This window comes from Colletotrichum lupini, chromosome 5, assembly GCF_023278565.1.
Source record: "Colletotrichum lupini chromosome 5, complete sequence".
Classification (NCBI taxonomy): domain Eukaryota; kingdom Fungi; phylum Ascomycota; class Sordariomycetes; order Glomerellales; family Glomerellaceae; genus Colletotrichum; species Colletotrichum lupini.
The window spans coordinates 5,373,439-5,399,320 of NC_064678.1; the positions used below are offsets into that span (position 1 = coordinate 5,373,439).

Genomic DNA, 25,882 nt, shown 5'->3' on the forward strand with positions numbered 1-25,882 from the left:
GAAGAGAGCTACGACTTTATATTAATTATAGAGCGATTAATAAGATTATATAAAAAAATAAAACGCCGCTATTACTAATTAGAGAGATACTAAATAAACTATTTAATACCTCTATTTTTACGAAGCTAGACCTTAAAAATACGTATTACTGTATACGTATAACCGAGGGTAATAAATAAAGAATAGCTTTTTATATTAAATACGGGTAGTTCGAGTACTTAGTTATACTTTTTAAGCTAATTAACGTACTTATAACTTTCCAAGCGTATATTAATAACGTTTTAAGTAGCTTAGTTAATACTATCTATATTATATACTTAAATAATATTTTAATATATAGTAATAACTATATAGTATATAAGGAGTACGTATAGAGTATATTATAAAGACTATAATAATAGAACTTATATTTAAATAATAATAAATACGAGTTTTATATATTACGTATAGGATTCTTAGGGTATATCGTATTTAATAAAAACGTAAAAATAAAACCTATATATACCAAAACTATAGTAAATTAGCTATTTTTAAAGAGTATTAAAAATATATAAACGTTCTTTAGATTTATAGGGTCTTATTATAAATTTATTAATAATTATATTAAAATAATAGTACTTTTAATAAACTTACTAAAGAAGGTAAAACCGGGATAGTTAGAGCTATTAATACTTATTATAGAGTTATTTAAAAGGTTATTAATAGTATTTATTAATATACTAATATTATAGTATTTTAACCCTACCCTATTTATATAGTTATAAATAGACGCTTTAGCTCGAGTTATTAGCTTAATAATTACGTAATTATTTAAGGATAATTAGTACTTAATTATTTATAAATTAAGGAAATTAATAAATCTAGAGAGCTATTATAGTATAAGAAATACGGAGTTATTAGCTATTATAAACGTATTAAAAAACTAATAATATTACTTTGTTTATAACCGAGATTAAGTCGTAGTATTTATAAATTATTTTAACTTATAGTTCTTAAATATAAAAAAGAGGCTAAACGGGAAATAGCTATACTAACTAAATAAACTCGTAGCGTTTAATATTAAAATTAAGTTTAAACTAAGTATAAAGAACTTAATAAATAAACTATTATGAAAACCTAATTAAAATAAAAGTAATAATAATAATAGAGTAAAAGAGCTATTATTAAAAATAAGAAAAGACTTTTATAATATTAAAAACTTATAAAAATCCTTTAAAATTATAATAATAAAGTATATAAGAACGAGCCGTAAGAGTGGCTTTTAAATAAAAATAATAATAAGTATTTTAAAAACGGAATTAATAATAATATAGAGAAGTAAGTAAAAGAGGTTAAGAGCTCTAGTTTAAAAAAGTCTAAGGAGTATTTCGAGAGGTATAACGGGACTACGAGCTTAGGGTATTAGAGTTATAATATAATACTTAAAGAGCTATTTAAACTTATTATTAAAACTATAAATTATAAACTACTCGTTTTATAAAACTTTAATATAATAAGAGTATTTAAAATAGTATTTAATAAAGAGGAGTTATTAATAATAAGTTAATTACGGGCTACTTAATAAAAAGACGCTTTTATAAAGGATAAGTAGTAAATTAAAAAAAACTAACGGCCTTATTTAATTAAAAAGAAATAATAATAAAACTAAGTATATAACTCAAAAGGGCTATTATATTATAATAGCTATACTTATATATTACTATATAGGAGGCTAAAAAAGAAGGTTATTAAAATATATTATAATACGCTTATAGCGGGATATTATAATATAAAATAAATAATAATATTACTAAAACGCTACTATTATTAAAATAAAATAAGTAGGGATATAAAAAGTTATATTAATATTTATATAGTATATTAGCGAACGAAGCTTTATTATTATAAATTATATAACTTATTACGCCCTTTACTTACCCCGGTTAGGCTATAATAAGAGATATTATTAAACTTTATTATAAGCTTATTTATATTAACTACGCTAATCGGGAGGCGCCCCTACGACGTAGTACTTATTATAATAAACTAATTTATAAAATATAGCGTTTATATTATTATAAGGACGATTTTTATAACCTAGGGATTTATAAACCTCTTATTTATAAAGATTTTTATTAAGTTTAGAATACTTAAAGGGATCGTTTTTAATAAGAGGTTATTATTTCTAAATAAGTTTTAAATTTATTTTTATTACTTCTTAGTAATAAAAAGGCGTTTTAGTACTACGTTTTACTTATAAATAAATAGTTAAATAGAATAGTAGAACTAATACTTAAAATAGTATTTTTATTATTTTTATACTTAGGACTAATTAAATTAAGTATAGCGTTTTTATTTAGCTAAGTTTATATATAATAACGCTTAGTACTTAGTAATCTATAAAGCGCTTATTAAGGCCTTACTCGGGTTTTTATTTACGTACTTTATATCGATCTTAATAAGGACTCGAGATAGTATATAGAATATTTTAGCTAAGGAGTATACGGCCTAATTACGAGCTAATTAAAAAGCTTTACGACTTTTTATATAAAAAGTATATAAGATATATAAATAATAAGCTAATAAAGCTAAGATAAATATATTATATAAAATAAATAATTAAGTATTATTATTAAAAAAATATTAAGAAGTAGCATCTTAATTAGAAATTAGTTAATAAGTATTTAGGCTTATTTAAAATTAAATTAATAGTTAGAATAGCGGGGGTTATTTATTAACTAAACATATTGACATAATATAAAATATATAATATATTTTATATATCCTTACTTAAGCCGTATTAATATTATAAAGAAGCCCCTCGGAAGCCCTTACTTATTAAGGATATAAACGGGGAGCTATTTTATAAAATAGAAAATATTATATAATATAAAAAGCTAAAAAAGAGGTAATAATACTTAATTTAGTAAAAAGGATATAATAATAACGAAGATATATAGGAACTAGCTAAGTATATTAAAAACGTAACGTTAATTAGTATATATAAAAAACGAGTTTTAATTAAATAGTACGCCCTAGCTCTTAATAAGCTTAATAACATAGCGAATTAGTTATTAAAAAAAAAAAAGGGGGTTATATAGCTATAATTAAGTAGTATAAATACGCTAATTATAAACCGTTTTTTTAATTTTTATAATACGTAAGAAGACTACTTTTATTTATAAAAAGACTACCCTTATACGTAAAAGGGCCGCCCTAGCTATTTTTTTTAAAGTTATTATAAAAGAAATAATCTTTTTATTATTAATAAATTTATAAATAATTAGTTACGAATACGGAGAGTAGGTAGGGCGACTATATATTAGCTAAAATATTATTTAAGTAGCGTATTTTATTATAAATAATATAAAATAGTACGATTATTATATTATTATAAAACGAAGACGTAGCGTAAGAGGAGCTTATAGTTATTTTATTATTATTATTATTAATAATAGGGGTTAAGTAGGCTTTTTTATTAATACGCTTAAGTGCCCTTTACGTATTATTAATAATAATTTAGTAAATTTATTAAAGCTATAAAATAATATTAGCGACCTAAGTAATAATAATAATAGAGCGATAATAGAGTAATAAACTTTTAAATCGTAAACGTCGTTATTTAAAATAAGTATAGTACTCTAAAGGGTTCGTATTATAAATTCCGCGGACTTAGGGACCTAAGATATTATTAATATAATATTTGAAAAAAGTAATAAAATAGTAATAGCGCTAAACGCTTATTATATTTTTATAAGAATAGTTCTATATAGTATATTTTATATAATATATATTAGATTTTAAAAAAGTATTAAATAAAGGAGCGAACTAGGGGCTATAAATTACTAATTTAATTAATTATAATACTTAGTTTTTAAATTAAGCGCTTTATATATAATATAAACGGGGTAGGGGAGCGGGCGTACTTAGCCGACTCCGATCTTCTTAGCGTTTTTTTTTATTTTAATAAGAGTTTATAATAATTAGTATAAGTAGCGTATAAATAGTAATATACGTACGAGGTTAAAAAAAGTAAAGGGGATATTAGGCTTTTTAAATAGATTATTACTATTATTATTACTAAGCGTACCCATAGCGTTAATAACCGTTTTATTATTAATAATAACGACGCTACGATTAGGAGCTATATTTATATTAAAACGAGTTAGTAATAACTACGGAACGACTTTAAAAAAGATTTATATAAGCGCGGGAAGTATATAAGAATAGGGATTTAAGAAATATTCGTTAATTATAATATTTACGTAACGAGAGAGTAGCATAAATATTAATAAAAATAAGAGATTATATATAAAAGGGATAATTATAAATAAAAAAAAGAAAAAGAATTCGGAATTATAGTAGCTTAGAAAGGGGTTAGTATTAATAAATAAAAATAGGGTAACGACTACTTAAGTACTAGCGGTTATAAGGACAGCCTATAAGTAAAAGTAACTTAAGTATTAAATTATAGGGCTATTATTTAAAATAAGGGGTCTATACTCGGGCTAATAAGCGCTATTTATACCCGCCCTTATATTATATATTTAAAAACTTCTTAAATAAGGGATTAATATAATATATATAAACTATAAATAAGCTTTAGAACGAAGCTTAGGGGAGGGAGTACTTTATTAAACCTTATTAATTAAGCCTTATTAATTAAAAAATAGCTTAGGGAGTATAAAAAGGGGGACTAAGTAATAAAGGAGTAGCTTAAGTATATATAGAGCGCTAATAATATACCTTAAAAAAAGGGTAGATTTTAGTAATTTATTTTTTAGACCCCAATAGTAGTTAGCCTCTATAAGCTTCTTCCCTGTGTTATATACTTATTAACATTTACTGCTAATGTTAAATATATCAAGCCCGCCACCCATGGGCAAGTCTTGAACATGATCACGTATCTTGAAGAAAGCTTCACTCTAGGTTACGGCAATCGGTATCGTAAGGTAAGGATAACCGGATTGTAAAATTGGATACTCGATGCTGCGACTTCGTCCGTCCATTAAGGTCTTCCGTGCTATTTACGCCTGTAGCGTTGGCATCGCTATGAAGGATTTCTGCTACAAAGCGAGGATTTAAGTGGAAGACAATTTAGCAGATAGTGGCTTGATTCCTCTAGGTGCGCGACCCATTAGGGGTCGTGTCTTAATACTGTACGAGACGGGCAGTCGTCTCGCGGTAGGCAGTATCGTACGGCAGTAGTGGGCAGCGCCGCATGCGGCGCTACGACAGTTTTCTAATCGTAAACAACTGGAAATTGCAGAGCCTACGTCTTTCATGGATACATGATTAATAAAAGTTAAGACGCGGGAAGAAATTTCATTTGTAGGTAAATTCGCTTCACTCGAGCCAGGTACTTTTGCAAGTTGGACTTGATAGACCTACTTATCCAGAGAATAGCGCAGCTACTCCGAGCAGTATCATACTTCCACTCGGCAGGTGAAACAAGTATACAAGACTGTTCGCTTTTTAGATTCGAGTCCCTACGAAGTATCTATGCAGAGAAAGCTTACAACGGCTTATTTGGTTTCAGAGACTGACTCTCTAAGCGCCTGCATGCTGAGTTCTTCATACTCCGAGTGACTTACCACTAACATCCGGAAGAACACAACATGCGAGGAATCTTTGCGGTATAAATTAATTAAATTTCGTCATCTTAGAAAACCATGAGTGGTTAAAATGAAGTCGAGCTCGACATTTTCGTCTCACTCAATATCAATCGGGTGTCGGCAGCAAATCATCCATGTCGCGTGAACTTATGGCCTGAGAACCCTCAAGTGCAAATATGACGTGAAACTTGCTAAAAGTCCTTCAACAATCAATTGAGCAATACGACCGGAATTGGGGTCTTCTTAGACTCTAAGCTTTGCCGATTGTCCGGTAGCGTGGAATTTTTGAGGCCGAGATACCCGCAACCCCTGGGCCTGCTGCGCCCCAGAGTGCATGCAACTCGAAAGTTTCCCAGGCTGGATGGGATTGCTGAGCAAAAACATCGAGGAGTCGCATTTTCCATGATGACTGTGGAAGCATCTCCTTCACGAAGTCGCATTGACCCGGAATGGAGTGCTTAGCTGTAGGGACATTCAGTATTTGCTAGTTGTTGGTCCCAGATAGATGGCGGCTGTGTTACGTGCGAGTTTGTCAATACGACACAAGGAAGCATGTTTGCAGTCACTGTATGGGGGCAGTATTTTATGTAATAATTGGTAACTCAAAGGCCTAGAAGGTCTCGGTCTTTTAGTTCTGTAGAAACCCGTCTGACGACCACCATTGCAGCTTGCCGTAACGTATCACTGCCGGCCGTGTTCTCCATGTCAATTAACTTGATTGGTGGAAGGGAGCCAGCAAGTATTTGGATGATCAGAGGAGACTACAGTCGCATCTGAGCCTAATAGTTACATCGGCCGCGTATGGTCCTCATAAGTCCCAACTATCTTGCCCGTTTGAGCTGTGTCACTTGATGCAAACAATTACCAGGTCCGATTTGATCACTCTTTGCTTTTCCAACACAATGCCAAGCGCTCAGCCACTATGTAGCTTCATGTTGATGGATACCTCCGCAGAGCGGGTTTTCAAAGCCCATCACGAAGACAAAATATCGATGAGTAAAGTAGACCTAGGCGGCACGGAGGCGTGGAGGGCCAATCGACTGTCACTCGGTCGATTTCAACTACTGTCCCCACCCTCGAGAGTCGCAAATACGCATAAATAGCGTCAAAATTCTCCCACTCTCTGTTTAGTTTAGCAAGGTTTTGGCGAAGGACGAAAAGGCCATAAATCGGAGCCGATGCCGATTATAGGTGACGACAGCAGAAACACAAGGGAAATTTTAGTGCTTTCGTTCGGCCAAGCTTTCTCTAGTATGTAGTTTAAAAGCCCAAATGTTTCGTCAGCTTCACATTAGACGATCCACACAACCCCTATCTCCCCTGGTGGGATGAAGATGCTACGACGCTCTGGGCTCATCCCGACAATCTGACTCGTCGGTCCCCTGCGTTGCAGCGAGCACTGTTCTAGAAACGATACCAAGCCGAAATCGCTCTCGGATCACTGAACCTCTTTGTCCATTGCTGGGCTGACCACCCCGCAAATTTCATGATCTCCACCGTCAACGCTTTGGCGAACTGCACAGTCAACCTCCGTGGCGGTACAAGATGGGGTCATCGGTAAATTAATCCGCCAACAGGATGAGGCCGGTCTAGAAGGCTCGGTTCCAGAGTAATGAACCCCTTGTGGCCGCGGACTGCCGCTGCGGGGTGCACCCCAGCTAGCAGTCTATCCTTGTTAAAGTTCAAAAGCTCGGGATTGGTTGTTTAATCGGGTTTAATCTACGGAGCACCTCCTGTCTGCCGATGGCCGTCTCCACCAATCATGCCTGGGCTACTCCAGGAGCCCAGCATCTAGCTGAACACGCGGAGAAGGGAGGGAAGACGAAGCTCTCGTGGCTCTGAACTTTCGCATCCAGCCCGTCGGCACTAGAAGCCTTGTGGGCCTCTTGATTGAAGTACATAAGGGTGAGCCAAGCCGCTCTATAGTTGCCAGTCCGGATGATCTACTCTTAGGCCAACCTTGGGACGAACCAAGACCACATTCTTTTCCATTCTTCTTCTTTTTACTCGACACCATGAAGTCCTTTCTTACCGCTCTTACCTTCGTCACGGCGGCTCTGGCAGCCAGCCGCACCTCCGCACCTTCTGGATGCTTGACTGTCAAGAAGTCTGGTGGCCAATACAGCACCATCCAGAAGGCCGTCGACGCCCTTTCCACCACCGACTCCGCCAAGCAATGCATCTTCATTGACCAAGGCACCTACAGCGAGCAGGTCCTCGTCCCCGCGCGGACGGCTCAGCTCACCATCTACGGATACACGGCCGATACGAGCAGCTACGCCGGCAACAAGGTGACCATCACCGCCAAGAAGAGCCAGGCTGACGGCCTCGATAATGACGGCAGCGCCACCCTCCGCATCAAGGCCAAGAACTTCAAGCTCTACAACGTCAACGTAGCCAACACTTACGGCAAGGGCAGTCAGGCCGTGGCTCTCAGCGCCTACTCTGACAGCGCATTCTACGCCAGCGCTTTCACCGGGTTCCGGGATACCCTTCTTGCCCAGCAGGGTAACCAGCTTTACTCCAAGTGCCTCATCCAGGGTGCTACGGACTTCATCTTCGGTCAGAAGGCCATGGCCTGGTTTGAGAAGTGCGATCTTCGCGTTGTGGCTGCTTCTCTCGGCTATGTCACTGGTAAGAAACCAGCTCCACACCGATATCAAGTGACAAGACGCTAATAAAAAATAATAGCCAACGGCCGTGCCAGCTCGTCCGATAAGTCCGAATACGTCTTCAACAGCTGCAGCATCGCCGCCGCCTCCGGAAAAACCGTCGCCGATGGCGCCTACTACCTTGGCCGTCCCTGGGGCCAGTATGCCCAGGTTGTCTTCCAGAAGACCTCCATGACCGGCGTCATCAACTCCGCGGGCTGGAAGCAATGGAACGACGGCGACCCTCGCACCGCCAACGTTCTGTTCGGAGAGTACCAGAACACCGGCATCGGATCCCCAGGGCACTCGCGCCAGCTTCTCCAAGAAGTTGAGCGCTGCCGTCACTCCCGCCAGCATTCTGGGCAGCAGCTACACCAGCGCGGCTTACTACGACTCCGCTTACATGTAAGGGGTGATCAGGATTCCCTGGGCTGGAAATGCTTTGGGTTGCTGGGCAGGACCATACTCATTTTCTTCGTACATATTCTTCCACCGAATATATCCTCCAGTTCCGATTGGAACTTTTGTGAATATCTACCTCTTATGTCGTATATTGTCCCAGTGTAACTTCACTTCCGCTTGTAGCATGGTTCCCTCGGCATCCGTGATGCAGCGTGCACTGACTCGTCCCCGCGATCGCTGGCGCTGTTCACCGACAGAAACAGCAAACTCAAAAACGAGTTACTACGCGTCCACTGCCCCAAAATCCCGCGAGAAAAGATTGAGCTTCTTTTCTGCCCATCGTGGACTGCCCCTGCTAGTTATGGCCCGTGGTGAAACATTGGAAATTGAGGCTTAGTTTCAGGTACAAACGGACGGGTGAGAGAAGAAAAAGGGCCTGGGCCGCGCAACATCTGTCCCCGTGCCAAGCGCTATGTTCAGCTGGCGTTACGTGACTTGGTTGACGACTGCCCATGCCAAAAGAAAATTCTGCCTGTTCGCAATATTGATTTCATTTCTTCCCGACGGAGTTCAGAAGCTCCTTGTTCTGAGAAAGAGGACAAACACGCCATAAGTTACACCACATATTAAACTCAATCTCGGAATCAAAGCTTCAACAAATTGGCCAGGGCCCAGGCCTGTTGCGAAGCCGAGCTAAGTCTGGTGTTGCAGATGAGAAAGACTGCTCAATGATCCAAGTTAGCTTAATCGAAACAAATGACTGACAATTTGCACCAGCGCTGCTCGAGTTTCATGCAGAATCGCTTTGTCGCGAATTTTCGAATAGCATCGCGGCGAGCATATCGCCGTCTTCGTCAGCATACGCTGTCTATGTTTACAAGCTGAATCCTTCACCTCTGGCGTTATTATATTTTTACCAGTGCTAGTCCTGGCCCTTGTTCCGTGACCAGTCTTGACATTTAGTTACGACTCAGTCTTGTATGTGATACTTATAGGAGAACGAATACACTTCATTTGAGGATCAGGCCACTCAAGTTGCGACGGCTGCCTTTCGATGTTCCAGAGTATGGTCTAGGAATCTAGTTTGACGACCAAACCTTTCAATCTTTTGCTTCTCTATTTCCTCGGATGAGCATATAGCGACAATTCTACTTGAGGGGAAGTCCTCGAATCCCTTGACCAAAGGGCCTCTTGGGGTCGGTGGACTTCCTTGACGCCAATCCAAAGCCTCTCAATGAGGAAAGTACATAAAACCTAATTGCATGGCATTGTTTGCCTCGTCCGTTGCGCTTAAACAAATCTCTACGCCCCCATTCGCTGCTGCATGGGTTCGTTGAGGAAACCACCCGGATCGATTTCCTCCTCACAATTATACGTGCTATCAGATCTTCTCTCAACATTGCACTCAAGCACCTTGGGCATCTCTGAATCTCCGGATGGCTCCCTTTCTCGCCATAGAAATCTAGAAATCCAGCTACCATCTCTGAGAATGCCTTGGATGAAACCTGCGTGCTTTTGTTAGTATCCCTATTATAGGGTAGTTAGTTCGAACCGTAGTTAACGAAGAGATTAATTAAACTATATAAATATCTACGTAGTAGGTATAAAAAGGAGGTTCTAACCGTAGGTTAAGCTAGCTACGATAATTATAAATAGGGCCCCTAATTAGCCCCTACGTAGTCGGCTATATACCGCAGTCGAATTAGACTTCTAATCCGATACTAACTTTCTCTTTTTTTTATTAATTTAATTACTATAGTTAGAGGTATAATTCGACCTCGAGCCCGTTTACTAAGTCGTCTCCTTTTCCCCCTTTTCTTTACTCTTTTTATATAACCTATCCCTCTATTTATATAATAACTTTTTTACTACTTACGAATTACTCTAATCCCTTATTTAGTACTACTTTTATAAAAGCGTCTACGAGGTTATCTTTATTATTAATCTAATAGATCTTAAGTATTTCGCGCCTTTTATATAATTACCTAAGGGCTATAATATTAATTATAAGCCTCTTTTCTTTCGTCGTTCCTAATTTAACGAGGTATTCGTATAGCGAATAAGAATCGGTATAAATAACTATTAGAATAAGTAAAAGGCTAATTCGATTAGTAATCTTCTTTAGCGTTATTAAAATTATATAAAAGACGTTAACGCCGTTAATTATACTATAAACCTCCGATACTAGTATACTTCTTATTACCCGCTTACTTTTAGTTAACGAGTAATAGATTATATTACCGTATATAGTAAATTCGCTCTCGCTTATACTCTCGTTAACTAGGATAATAATATACCCTAATTACGAAGTAAGGTCGTTATTATTCGTAAATAACCTATTAATAAAGACGTAGAGCTTATTAATCATAAGGTCGATTAAGTAATAAAGGAGACCTCGATCGAGATTTGTTTATTACTATTTAAGCCGCTTATTAAGTACCTCGACGTTTTATTTAATTAGATTTATAGCCTACGCTACCCTAGTATAGTTAAAAATTACCTCGGGCTAATAAATACTTATAATATATACCCCTCGTACGAGCTTAGCCTTATACCGCTTTTTAATATTAATTACGTTCGGATTAACGAGGTTAATCTTCTCGCCCTACCCCTTTTATTAAAAAACGACGTTTTCCCCGTTAATTATAAAAATCCCGCTATTAAATACTAAGGGGGTATTTATTATAAGGACCTCTTTTAGCTTTGTTATAAAGCCCGCTTTCTAGAGCTCCTTATCCTCCTTTTTTATAAAGTTAATATCGGATAGGCTTAATATATCGTTAGTTTATATTCTAACGATCCTAAATTAGTTACCTTCGTGCTCCGTAACTAATAAGCACGGGTCGTATATAGAGGTAAATATTAATAGTTAATTAATATAAAAATCGTAGTAAATAGCTTACTAATAAGTACCCGATTTTGCGAGCTTATATAGTGGCTTAAGCACTTTAATAATCGTACTTTTTAAGTACTTACTAGCCATTTCCTTTAGTAAATAGGCTAGGATTTTCCTTATGAGCCCTGTGGCTGATTAAGTATAGGCCTAGGTAATATTACGGCTCTAAATCTCGTATCCCTTCTTCTGTAGTAATACTATTATTATTATTATTAATCGTTAACTATAGTGCTATATAATAGGCGATTATATAAGTAGCGTTACTTTTTTAACGTCGCCGTACCCTTAAATTACGTATCTAGACTTTTCGTACGGCTGGGGTGTTCCTTTCCCTTTAATCTTACGAACTATTCGTAATTTAAATATATAGAGGTTTATATATTTTTCTAGGTCGTATAAGATAAATCGATAGACCCCTCGATCGCAAAAAGTATCTATTTCGATAAGATCTAATCCCTTATACGGCTTTTTAATAATTATAATTACGCCTTTTTTACGTAGTTTAACCACTAGCTCGAAATTAGCTTTCTCTTTTACTATATAAAAAGTATTAATTACCTCGTCGCTAATAATAAATTACCGCGTTAAGGCTTACCGTCGTAATCTTTTACGACGTCTCGCTAGTAGTATTAGTACCCTTTTAATAATTTCCTCTTCCTCGTCGTCTATTAGTACTACTACGACGATTTTATTAAAGATAATTTCCTATATCTCTACTGCGGGTTATGTAGTTTCCCCTAGCTCTTTTTCTTCTTATAAGTTAGAAATTACCTTATTAAGATCTATATAGTACGGTCTAACTACTATAATTAACACTTCGAGTAGCTAATTACGATCTCTCGTAACTATATAAAAGCGCTCGTTAATAGAAATAAACTTATATAGCTTAGCTTATTATTAAGTAATTTTGCGCTATACTCGTATATCCGAATTTAGTAATATATTTAAATTATCCCCTATATTAGGCCTATTGCGCGTAGTAATTACTTTATTAACTTACTTTTTTATACTTACCTCGCGCAGTGCCCGTATTACTTTTTTAACTACTCGGGCTCGTTAGCTTACGCTTAGTAATAATAGCAAGGCTAAGGTCGTTTTTAAATATATTCTAAATACTAATAGCGTTAATATAAGTCCATTAGGCCCTATAGTATCGTTTTAGTATTTAAGTACTATCTAAAGGCATTTGTTATTAATAGAATCCGGATTTTCCTTTTTAATAATTCTAAACGCCCTTTTTAATTATTAGTATACCCTTTTTACCTTTTTAATACTATAGTGCGCTTTAACGGGTACGACTTTTAGCTATATACCGTAGGCCGTCGTATTATCCTTAAATTTTACTAATTTAAAACTAGTACTAGCGTCGGTTCTAATACTATCTAACGGTCCCTAGTATATATCGATCTAGCTTTTTCGTAAGGCTGCCCATACTATTTTTACTTATAAATCCCGGAGGAATTGCTTTATTTAGAAAGATATAGCTACGTCGATTATATATAGTACTAGCCGACTATTTAAGTAAAAAATATTAACGACGATTTCTTAGTTAATGTTAAGCTTATTACGCAATTTAAATTTAAATCTACGTGGGCTCTACGTATTTATTTAGTATTAGTAATATACTTTTATTAACTACTCTAGCGCCCCTATTTCGATATTATTATTACCTAATTACTTTAAAAGGTTATATAGCCTCGTAACTAACGGGTACCCAAATCTTTAGTATAGTTTTCTAAGCTTATTTTCTATTAAGTAATTAATTAATTTTATATTATTAGTAAGCTTTATAAACGCATACCCCTATCGTCGTTCGACTATTTCGAAGTGCTTATTACTGAAGATTCTATTCCTCGTATTATCGAATATAATACCTAGTCGATTTATATCTTTTAGATATAGGAGAAATAGGGTATTAACAAGTAAAATATAGAAAGTTATCGTTCCGAAGTATATCTTTACTTTTATTATACCTAGGGCGACGATTTCCTTACTTAGGCCGAAACTAATCTTTATAATACTTATTATTAATATATTAAGCGTTACTAGCGCGATCTTTTATAGTACTTAGAATTACTCTTTTTTTTTAATTAACTATTATAATACCCTAGTGTTTAGGATAATCTTATAAAAACCGTCTAGGCCGTACCTTTCGCTCGCGTAAAATACTTATATAAGCTTAGTATTCGAGGGATCTAAGTAATATAAAAAGGACCCCTCTAGCTACTCTTAGATTTACTTAGTACTATGTTCTTTTTTTTTAGATATTAAAAAAGATAGCGTCTTTTTTTTAATTATTAAGAGAATGGGCTTTGGCCTTATTAAATTCGCCCTTTTAGCCGCCTCTATATCTATTATCTAAGGGACCTTCCCTTACTATTTATAAATAAAAGCTTATTTATTAAGAGCTTTTACTACCTTTTATTCGTTTAGCCTCGTATATCCTCTAGAGGCTAACGGGGTAAAAAAAGAGTAATTAATATCGTCGATTTCGTTATAATCTAATTTGTTAGTATAGGGGGTAAGATCTTTTTTATTTTCTAAATCTCCTATAAGGGGTATATGCTTTAGGCTACTACTTTAGCTACTATTACTAAGTTCCGTGCCCCCAGATTTGCCCTTATATATAATAAGGAATTAGTTAAACTAATAAGGGCTAGTTTTACTATCTATTACCCTCGACTTTTCTAGCACGTATAGCTTTAACGAGGTAATGCGGGATATTCTTATAAAGAATATAAAAAGTGAATATTCATATAGAAGCAAGAATATATGAATATAGGGGATATAAGCGTATATAAAAGAGGTTTTTGTAGTAAAGAGAGTAATATAGTTGAATTACTATATGAGAAGTTGCTTACTTAACGAAAGGTCTAGGTAGGCAAATACACGCCTACATATAGGTATAAAAACCTCCTACTAGAATATTCCATTGCTTATTAATTATGATATAATTAATAAGCGTATACGTAAGTGAATGCGTAATCGTAGTACGTAATTCCGCCTCGAGTAAATTCGAGATTATTCAGTTACCTTCCAGTACTTTCCATTGCTCACGTAAGCTTATATAAGCAGTATTGCTTACATAATCAACACCTATAATAATCTATAGAAATCGTAGATTAATATGGTATATAGTTTGCTTACGTAATATTGATAATAAGGCGAATAATAAGGTAAACAAAGTTACTTTCGTAACAACTTTTTATATTATTCGTACGATTTAGTACGCTCTTTTTTAAAGTAGTTACTTAATTAATATTTATCCTTTTTATAAATATAGTATTACTTCTTTTATTACCCTACTCGTAAGTTAAATCTCTACTTATTTAACGAATCTAGGCCTCTTTATTAGCGATTACCGTATCTAGCCTCTTTTCCCTTCTTATTATACGTTCGATCGACTTAATATTATTAATAAGGGCCGTCGTATGCTTAGAAATAGGTTTAGTATAGTGTTCTCGCTTTAATATTAAAGCTAGATCTTAGCCTCGAGCAGAGCGTCTCGTAGTCTTTAAGTACTTAGTATAGGGTGATTTTTACTTTTAGTATACGCTAGACTATAATATAAAAATATCCGACTTTTTACTCGTTTATCCCCTTATTTAGCTAGGTTTTCGCTAGCTTATCGATTTAATTAATAAGCTCTTTAAGGATCTTTATTCGTAATTTACCCTCTATTATCCTAGTTATAGATATAAAGAAATCGCTCGTAGCTTAAATAGGAGCTCTAGGTTCTTATTATAAGTCTTAAAGCGGCTTCGGATTACGTTAATTATACTAAGAAAGTCGTTTTAATTAAGATTATATACTACTTTGTAGTAGTAATTAGAGGCTTTACTTACGAGTACGATATTAATTACCAAATAGTACTAGTATTCCCTAATTCCGACTTTTTCGTAATAATTATAAAATATCGTTAAGGTTTTTTATAAGACCTTATACTTCCCCCCAAAGTATAATTTCTCTTTTAAAAAGATCTTTTTAAAGTTTATAAATTACCTCGTATTCGCTATTAGATTTTTAGTATTTATATACGAACCCTGTATTACTACGTATTATTAATAACTTCGGGTCGTTTACTTCTTTTTTTATTAACTAATCGGCGCCGAATTTCGTATTAATAGCGGTAATAAGTTATAAATCGAAATAGACAGAATTATCGATTATCGTACTTCTAGTACTATATTTTACCCTAGTATATCTTTTTATAACGATAGATTTTTATTAGTAATTATAAAGAGGAAATCTCAGTCGTTTACCTTTTTTTTAAATTCGTTAAAGCGATTATACGCTCTATTAACCTATGCCTAGTTTTATAATACGAATTCCTCTTTTATAATTATTATTATTAGTATTTCGTATAGCTCTTACGATTATAATTACGCTAGTAATACCCCTCGCCCGTAGAGGAATTTATTAACTACTTTTATAATTCCTAGGCTTATGCTCGCGAACTATTCGTCTAGCTAGTAACTAAGGTCGTTTATAATCTCGTAAAATAGGGGTTACTCCTATAGCCCCCTTTTCTTATAAACCTTAGTTAAATAGATTAATACTGCGTTTATTTACTTACCGTTAGGCTAATTCGTAATTCTATATATCCACGTCCCCTAATAATCCGGGTTAATATTTACTTATTTATAAAGGATTAGGATTCTATTTAGGATCGGGTTTCGTCCTTTTCTTTTTTACCCTAACTTACTAAGGGTCGTGCTCTAGCTTATGCCCGTATTAGTAATTACTAGCGTATTTAATTTTAATAAAGATATATCTAATCCGCGCGCTAGTTATAATAAATCCGTGCTTTTACTACTTAACGAATTTATCGGGGTCTAAAAGATTCCCGCTTCCTCTTACTATCTCGCTACTACTCTCGTTTTTATTATTTTTAGTAATTATTACTACTTTTCTAAATTACTAACTATCGTACTTACTAAGATCTTCCTTTTTATTTAATAAAAAAGGGTAGGTTTTAGTAGTTTCTTTTAATAATAATAATAGTAGACGTTTATATTACTATAAAAGAATATAGTAATTAGTCTCGGGATCTTTACCAGTTATTAATTTTCGTTATCCTATATACTTCTAGCTTCCTAAGCCTCGTACTCTTTATAATTTCTAAATAGCTTTTTTAGTTAATTTCTCGAAATTAGTAATCTCGCGCCAGGAGCTAGTATAAAAAAGAAGCCCTTTAGCGGCCCTTTAGAGGATTCTTTTTTTTTCCCCTTAGATCCTCGTTTTTTTAGCTTTTTCTTAGGCTAATAGTAACTCTAGCGGGAGGTCGTAGGACTACTTTAGGGTAGCTACCTTCTTCTTAAGTTAATCTCTAAGATCCGTAATACTCTTAGCTCGATACTATTAGGACTTCTAAATCCCCTCCTCTTTTATTAAACCGTTCCTTATATTATATTCCTAAGTAATACTTAGGGGGTAGTTAAGGGAGCTACGAGGAGGTTATTTAAATCGCGGGCTTAAAGTCGTACTCGTAAGGTCCTCGTAATAATAAACTTTCCTATATACTATAAATCTCTTAGCTTAATAACTCCTATAGGGTTACCTTCGCTACTAAATAAGAATATTTATATTTAAAGATCCCCTTCTTCGATCGCGCGGTACTTTTTTATATTATACTTTTATTAATTTAACTAGTTAATTTCTAATCACAGGCCGGCTATAAAAAAATCGTTTAATAAAAAAGCTACTCGGGGCGATGGTAAAAGGCTAGTCGCTTAAGTAGTTTTATTAATTAATATAGTTTAATATAATAAACGTCGACCTTTCGTAAGTAATAAAGGGCTATAATTACTTAATTCCGTATAGTATTTAAGAATCGCCCCCTTTTTCGTCTACTTCTATAAAGTTAATTAGTACGAATCTCTTATTCCGTGCGGTATTAAGAAGTCGTCTCTTTTACGTAGCGAGATACCTTACTAATCTATAATAATAGAATTTAATTACTAATTAGTATTAATATCCCTATTATAGGGTAGTTAGTTCGAACCGTAGTTAATAAAGAGATTAATTAAACTATATAAATATCTACGTAGTAGGTATAAAAAGGAGGTTCTAACCGTAGGTTAGGCTAGCTATAATAATCGTAAATAGGGCCCCTAATTAGCCCCTGCGCAGTCGGCTGTATGCCGCGGTCGAATTGGACTTCTAATCCGATAGTCCAACTCCTTGAACCTCAAAGTAGCGTTCGTAGTATGTATTCGCTTTTATGTCTCCAGAATTTCGGTGAAAATCAATAGAAGGACGAATAGCTATGTCGCTATTGAGGGCTGCCCGGCTATTAGGCTCTCGAGGTGGATATTCTTTCCGTAATCGTCCGTCACCGCATATCTGACTTCATTTGCCACAATGGATTCCAATGTCGCATCAGAATTGTTGTCACCAGCCTCCTCCACGAGGAAAACTTCGGGTCAGAGGTCAAGTTCATGGCATAGTTGAATACAATAATCGGCGACAGCACAGGCTCACCCATTAAAGTCGCGCACATCAGAATGAAGGCAGGCGAACTCGCGATATGTTCCTGCAGTCGCAACGTTAGGACGGCTTGTAGTTCAGCAATTCTCAGAAACCATCTTAGACAACGATATTATTGCTCATGATAAGTCGGGCGTTGCGTGTTCTCGACCATACATCGCCATTTGAGTCAGGGCTATAGCAAAACTGGGCCATCTCGACGGACTCAGCGAACTCGACTTGATGACGGATGCCTTTGTCAGCGAAGCGGACTCTGTTGTCTGTTGGGCAGACACCCCCCTGTAGTCTTTCCTGCAGACACTCTCCTTCAATGGCAGCGGCAAAGTCATTTGTCTTTCTGAGAAGGATCCTGAAAAAGAAGTCAGGTTCGCTGGTCTGGACGGAACTAGGGGAATCAGTGGTGTTTCTGATATCCAAATTGGATAGAAGTAGGATTTGGACAAGGGTTATTCATGACCACAAAGCTTTCTGTCGCTTGTCTTCGGCCAAAGTGGGTTCCGCAACTAATGGCTACCGGCACAGCTACTAGATCGACGACCAACACATCGCCAAGCCGATCTGTTTGAAACTTCAAGGACCTAGGCAAGTTGAGCTGCACCTATGTATCCCGTCCGTGAACGGTATGCCGGTGTCTTGAATATTTCGAGAAGTCTGAGCCTGCTCTGGCCCTCACTGACAAGAATAAGTAATCTCTTTAGTCTTCATGGCGTCACAGAATGGAGCGGGATCTTTTCCTAGATTTACATTTGTGATGGGAAGCTTCCTGCAATAGTGGCCGACATCTACAAGCGAGTTGGTAAAGGCAAAGGCGCGTATGTTGCTTTCTGTCACAAACCAGACATAAACATTGGACCTCTAGAAACGGCTTTTCACATGCGCTATCAGGTGAGTTGCGCATTTTCCACTCCTACAGACCGCTTCTTTTTCTCTGTTGTGGTTGGAATAGCATAAGCTATTTAAACCTACTTACTTGGTTGATGTGCAATATGCTACGTGCTATTCGTGACTTTGTCTGCGCGAGTGGGGCGAATCCGACATTGTGTCGGTTGACATGGGCCATCCGTATTCGTACGAAGTACTTTCTCACCTGAAGTAATACCTACAGGCGGCAGACATCTCCCGAGTCAGGATAGCTTCAGTGGGCTTTCTCGTTAATGAGAATCAAAGCCGCAGGGAATTGAGGGCTTTCAGTTGGCCAAAGCCTCCTCCGAGCGAAGTACACTACGTTACCAAGTCACAAGGTATAGCAACTGCCTTACTTGAACATTGATGCGTCAGCAAAGTCGAGATCCCACAGAATTTTGCTGTATCAGTGCGCTCAGTGTCGGACTTTCAATGAGACCAGAGTTCCAGACTGCGGTAAATGTGTTGTTCTCACAGTGTCCCGCGACCAGCTACCGATCGAACGATGATCAGGCGTGCGGGTCATGCTCCGGCGACCATGAGCATACCGTCCCGACTTGGCAATTTTCTCGGCCGGGCCGGAACACCTCCGGAGATAATGCGTCGATTGAGTAGCGTTTGCCCGTAGGCCGTGCACAGCTCAGTCAATAGTGAGAAACAAGGTTGACGGAGGGGTAACGAGCGAAAAGTGAGGGGCCGTTCTCCTAGATGCAGCAAATTGCCCAGCTAATGCATATTCCATTGGAGTCGTTGGTTGATGCGAAGACTAAGCATCAAAGCTCATCGCCGAGTGGCTGTGAGATTTTGGGGCTGGAGTTTATGCTTCGGCCGGAGGTTTTTTTGTAAATCCGACAGCTGGGTGGATCGCTTCCGGCTGTCGCGACCTGGGGAGATCATACCATAAGTTCTGTTGGATCGCCTGGCCCAGAGCCTAGATTAGTCGGGACCGAAGCCCCAATTTGCTACCCGAGAGCGAGCGGTGGACGATGTTTGCGTTGCCGCCACCAAAGACCAATCATCAAAGACAAACAAGGCCTGTGGAATGGACGCGCAACCATATCTCCCGTAGTAACCCGCCTACCCGTAGAGCAATTCTCAAGAACGTTGCCTATGCAACAATACTCCAAATTCCGCAGTGCAGTGTGCTCATGGTATGTTGTCGTGAGATGATCGGTGCAATGATGTATTGATGCACTAAGACCTGTCATGAGCTCAGTAGCGCCCGCGATTTAGTGTCCCGGTTGTTCAGTGACAACTGTCTGTGCGTTGACAGTGTTGATTTTGGCATAAATTCGGACTTCGTAAAATCCAAGATTGACGCTGGTCATGTTACGGATAATACTATTGCCCGAGAATGTCTCTCTAATCTGGGGGATGGGGGATAACCCGATTATTAATGAGTCTGGAACTTGGTCAGCACTTAAGGAACGGTCAAGAGAAAGGACGAACGTGGACGACCAACAGAACCAACAGGCCGGGGGAACGGCCAGATGCTAATGAAAAAAAAAGTCCGGTGCTCGGCGAACGTAAGCACCGATACGCCGTCTAGCGGCCGGATCCATATTAGATAACTCCAACTAAGGGGGCCACCCCTTGCGCCCTCTACCGACGCATCGGAAGACTTTGCGGCCACACCAACGCCCAAGCCAACCCACTTCCCAGTTCAATCGCGGGTGCTTCCATACCTGAAGAGGAGGCTAAGTTGTCAACGAGGTAGCTTCGGCCCTTCGCTACCTCGCATCTTGGACTTAGCTCCGAGATCATATATGGCAGCCTGGAAGAAACTCGAAGCCATCCATGTCGCTTTAGACTCGATAAGAGTCACGACGAGGAGGATGATGACGAATAATGGCATATAGAGCGCTCCGAGCCCCGGCGGGCTTGCCGTACCCCGTTAACCGTCCGTCTCGGCCGGCCTCCGCGCTCTTGAACCAATAGGTCTCCCTTTATCTCCTGGCGCCACATAGGGAGCCACATGGGCAAACATAGGAGCTTCGTTTTTATGGCCCTCTTTAAGACTACGAATCTCCCCATTGTTAAATTCAGCCCTACCCCTTGGCACATTACCAGTTCTTTTCCTTTCACACGACGTCCTCAGGAGATCGACTACCCAACTACACTTGATTCGGCTCTCAGCATATCTAACCCAGCTGGGCGATATCGACCCTCAATTATAACTTGCCAGACGAATCAGAACGAAAAACTCGATAGCCATGTCACCCAACAACGTCCCACAAAGGACACCACTCTCACAATGGAGCGCTGCTCAACGGAAGGGTATCATCATACCTATGGTCATGTCATCGATACTGATCTTGGTTCTCGTCCTTGCCAACATGTCATATCTCTTTGGAGCAACATTTGAGCAAGGGAAGCGCACACATGCACTCAAGATTCTGGCCGTTGACCTGGATGGGGGCGCCATTGGTTCAGCAATTGCAGGCGCATCCAAGAGCCTCCAAGCTGCCAACTTCCCAACCATCGAGTTTGGTTCCGCCTCGAAATACTCAAATCCCGCAGCGGTCAAGAACGCGGTATGCAAAGGAGACTATTGGGGAGCCATCTATATCAACGTGGGCGCGTCTGCGAAGCTCGCCAGTGCCATCAACGGCACCTCGACCGCAGCCTACAATGCCGCCGACTCAGTCACATACACCTACAACCAGGCCCGATACCCTGCGATCGCCGATTCCACCATTAACAGCAACATTCAAAAGGTCGTCGGCGCATCGAGGGCCTTCTACTACCAGTCGCCCAACGGCACGGCTGCCCTCCGATCCCTGAATACTACCAACCCGGCAGCCATCGCCGCCTACCTGAACCCGATCTCGTCCACCCCCGACCTCATTGGCGCCCAGACGCAAGCGAGTCGCGTCTTCTTCAACACCGTCAACATCATCGTCCCCACCCTCGCCCAGTTCTTCTTCATCTTGGCCCTGAACGGCATCGGCATGAGCTCCGGCCTCCTCGCCAAGATGAGAGTCCGCGACGTCTGGCTCATCCGCTTCACAATTGGCAAGATCTACGGCTTCCTCACCGCCGTCACTGTCACGGGGTATCTCTGGGCTTTTAGGGAGAACTGGGCCGTCGGTGGCCCCGAGTTCGGCAAGACTCTCCTCGTCTTCTGGCTCTACATGGATGTGCAGTGGCAGGTCCTCGAGTCCCTCATCGGATCCTTTGTGCCCATGCAGCTCATCCCGTTCTTCTTCCTCACCTGGATGCTCACCAACGTCGCGAGTAGCGTGTTCCCCTTCGAGATCATGGCGGGCTTCTACAGGATCGGCTACGCCTTCCCGGCGCACGAGATCTACTCTCTCTTGGTGCAGGCGTGGACTGGTTGCGCTGATCAGACGCGCGTGGCCCTGCCTGTTCTCTTCTCCTGGTGGCTCGTGGGCCACGTCGGCTCTGTCTTCTCCATCCGCAAGCGTTGCGCTGACGCCGCGGCCATTGTTGCGGCCGGTGCTGCCGCTGCCGCTGCTGCAAAGGCGCCGGCCCAGCAAGACGACACCGTCTCTATCCCTCCTCGCTCTGCTAGCACGGAAGCGACTTTGCAGTCCGATGAAGAGCAAGTCAGAAACGAGAAATGAATGATGGAGCCGCAAGAGATTTCTTAGAAACGGATTCGAATTTGGCTGCTGATGTAATTGAAGATTTATGCGACGTCACAGCGGACGGCACGCTTGATACCCAGCATAACATGGAGTTATTGGATTCTGCATCGAGACCATTGTATAGTGTGTTATGTTTGCTTTGAATGTTCAGATGATATAGACTCAACTTAGACATAGCATCTTCTCTTACAAGGGATTAATCCAACTCGTCTTAGTCTCTTAGACGTGGCCTTCTTGACGCCGAATCGTTGTGAGTAATTGAATGCGGGAGATGCTTATCTCAGTCCCAAAGAGTCTACAATCGACTTGATCATCGGGGCATGTCTCTTGTTTCATAGAACAAATAGGGGTCTCATTCCCAAACTATCTAGCTGCGATAAATTCCTTCACTTCTTATGCTAAGAATAGATATTGACTAACTGATAACGGTATTTTATGGACAGATACCTCAGTGTTCTATCTGGATGAAAACGCCTCTTCCATAAGTAATATGTTTGTTGAGTAGATTTAGAAAGTCTTGGTGAAAGAGAGATAAGGATGGTCGCTGTGATAGCAAAAGAGGGGTTTATAAGTAAATGCATCACCTACTTTTTTGGCTATCATCGCCTCAGTGCGTGTCCGTTATTTCGAGTCGTTGGGCCTGGTCAATGTTACCACTTCGACACCTACATGGTCTCGTTCATCCAGATTTCGGTCTTCAAAGCAGTTCCGTAGTGAGGAAGATCGGCCGGCTCGGCACGGGCGCCTGTTCGTCCGTTCTTTGTTTGTTAGCAAAACAGCATACGGAGGCAAACCGGAAGCAGAGATGCATCAACACAGACCCGGCGACGTCAACGAAACATCCAACAATGAAGAAAATTCAAATTGTAGCCTAATTCAAAGACGTTCAGAGACGTAGTGCTGCCCTACAAGGCTATCCATTGGCGATATCTTGCGGGGTAATGTTAAATATCGTGGCCGACGTCTGTGTGGATGCATTGTTCTGAACGCGTTCCGTGTTTCGCTGCGCCATAGCGTCTTCGTCTGTGTTCAAATCAGGGTTCCAACATGGCCAGACCCGTCGTGGCTTTTGCATGTTATTCAGAGCCATTCCTCTGAGTTGCTTCAATGTGAAGCTGTCTTCCGACTTTTGGATCTGGTCACTATTTCCTGCCTACTCACACAATCAAGGCCCAACATGGAGCTCAACGCTACAGCCACACATAATTCTCGACAGGTCAACCAAGAAAGTATGGACTATCAGCCACAAGAAGCCACGCAACCCGCTCCCGTGCAGGCCGCGAGATCATCAGCGGGTTCCAGCTTCTTCGAACCACTCTGGCGACGCAACGACGAGAAGAGTGGCAACCGAGGCTTCGAGGGGAACCAGAAATCCCACTTCAGCAGCCGCAGCAGCTCGGTGACAGACATTGACAGGAGGGCAAAGCATGGAGAGACTTTCCAGACGAGCTTTGAAGTGGATGCACCAGAGGGTATCCTGTATAGAAATGGACAGCTTATCCTCCAGCCGGCGCCGACTAAGGATCCGCGGGATCCCCTCAATCTACCTATGTCCCGCAAAGTCCTAGGATGCTTCTGTCTCTGCTGCTTCGGCGCGCTGGCCGCTGCCGCTGAGCTGATTCTCGGTGCCATGTTGCCCGTCTTTGCTCTCGAATACGCCGGCCTCGATCCGAAGATCCTCAAGCCCCTGACCGACAGCGGTGGTCTTCCGGCGGGCCTCGACCCCCTAAAGGTCCTTTCGAATCTGCCGAGTGCGCCGCCAATCTTTCAAATCTACCTCTTGGCTTCACTACCGGTCCTGGTCATTGGTTTGGCCAACTTGGTTCTCGTTCCAATGGCCATCTCTGTCGGCCGCCGTCCAGTTGTTCTCAGCACTGGTGTTGTTGCCATCATTGGATGTCTCTGGGCAGGCAGCAGTCAGTCGCTGCAGTCACATCTTTTCGCTCGTTGCGTCCAAGCTGTTGGCGCTGGCACGGTTGAGAGCTTGATTCCGTTCATTATCCAGGATATGGTCTTTGTGCACCAGCGCAATGCGTGGATTTCCAGCATCTTTGCCGCTCAGCGTCTCATCATCATTGTTCTTGGGATCGCGGCGCCATACATGATTATCGACTTGAGCTGGCGGTGGATGTACTACATCACGGCCATTGGCGCGGCATTCTTCCTCGTTGGTGTTTACTTCTTCATGCCTGAGACCAGATGGCAACGAACGCGTGCCGAGATGAGTAAGTCAGAAGCATTCAGATTCTTTGGGGGTATCGGCTGACCATGAACTTTTAGATGGCATTCCCCGCAACGAGATCGGCCATGAGCGCAGTCCTAGGACGTTCCGTTACAACATTGCTCTCTTCCATGGCAAGATGGACTGGCGCAAGGGCTGGAATGCTTTTGTTGACACTCTTCGCACGTTTTTCTACCCTCAAATCTTCTTCATCACCATGCTTAACAGTGTGATGATTGCGTGCGCTTTTGCTGCTGGTTATACCGTGGCCCCAGCTCTCTTGACAGCGCCCTGGTCGTAAGTTTTGAATTCTCAAAGTTGGTGGAGAGACCCGACTAACGCCGATATAGATGGGACTTCATGAACCTTGGTCTCTGCCTCGTGCCGGTCCTCATCGCCGCTATCGCTGTTGCCTTGGTCACTGGAAGTGCTGCCGACTGGATGGCGAACCGCATCGCGAAGAAACGGGGAGTCCGCGTCCCTGAAAACCAACTTGTGAACCTCATCATCCCGACCCTCGCCGGTATTGTGGGCTCCATCATCTTTGGTCTGGCTGGCTCGAACCAGGCAGAGTATTCTTACTTCACGTTCCTCACAGGCCTTGGCCTGATGGCGTTCGGCTTTTTGGGCGCCAACACCATTGGCGCGGTCTACGTTCTTGAGTGCTACCCTCACCTCGCGGGCCCAGCACTGGTCAACATCGCCTCGTTCAGAGGTTTGCTGGCTTTTATTCTGTCATTCAAGATCTCCGACTGGGTGGTGGATATGGGCTACTTTGACGCGATGATGATTTACACCGGGCTGATCAGCGCCTTTGCTGTTTTCGTTCCCGTGGTGTATTTCTACGGGCCTGCTTGGCGCAGGAGATGGCCAGCCGAGCATTTCGGTGATCACATTTGACAAATGATATGTGCCAACTAAGATGGACTTTACGGACAGGGGATTTGTATGAGTACTAATGACTTGGGAAGGAGTTTTGCGTTTGTTTGACTTGCTATTTATGTTTAATATTGTACTACTCCTCGATGCTCGATGATTGATCGCCCTGGGCGTGGGGACCCAAAGAAAATTACAGAGACAAAACGGATGGGGAGAAGCTCCCTGTGTATAATCAG

At 40.0% G+C, this 25,882-nt stretch overlaps 3 protein-coding genes across 3 annotated transcripts; all 3 read left to right on the forward strand.

Moving 5' to 3' along the window:
- Nucleotides 1–7,609: 7,609 nt before the first annotated feature.
- CLUP02_11007 (pectinesterase) lies at nt 7,610–9,022 on the forward strand (the record flags this gene model as incomplete). Its single annotated transcript, XM_049289978.1, has 3 exons — nt 7,610–8,228; nt 8,286–8,650; nt 8,831–9,022. The coding sequence occupies 3 exons, from the start codon at nt 7,610–7,612 to the stop codon at nt 9,020–9,022; spliced, it is 1,176 nt and encodes a 391-aa protein (XP_049147123.1).
- Nucleotides 9,023–21,148: 12,126 nt separating this feature from the next.
- On the forward strand, nt 21,149–22,522 carry CLUP02_11008 (uncharacterized protein; the record flags this gene model as incomplete). Its single annotated transcript, XM_049289979.1, has 1 exon — nt 21,149–22,522. One exon carries the CDS (start codon nt 21,149–21,151, stop codon nt 22,520–22,522), a length of 1,374 nt encoding a protein of 457 aa, XP_049147124.1.
- A 1,201-nt stretch (nt 22,523–23,723) lies between these two features.
- Nucleotides 23,724–25,667, forward strand: CLUP02_11009 (major facilitator superfamily transporter; the record flags this gene model as incomplete). The annotated part of the gene is made up of 3 exons (XM_049289980.1): nt 23,724–24,771; nt 24,827–25,064; nt 25,118–25,667. The coding sequence occupies 3 exons, from the start codon at nt 23,724–23,726 to the stop codon at nt 25,665–25,667; spliced, it is 1,836 nt and encodes a 611-aa protein (XP_049147125.1).
- Between the last annotated feature and the right edge of the window lie 215 nt (nt 25,668–25,882).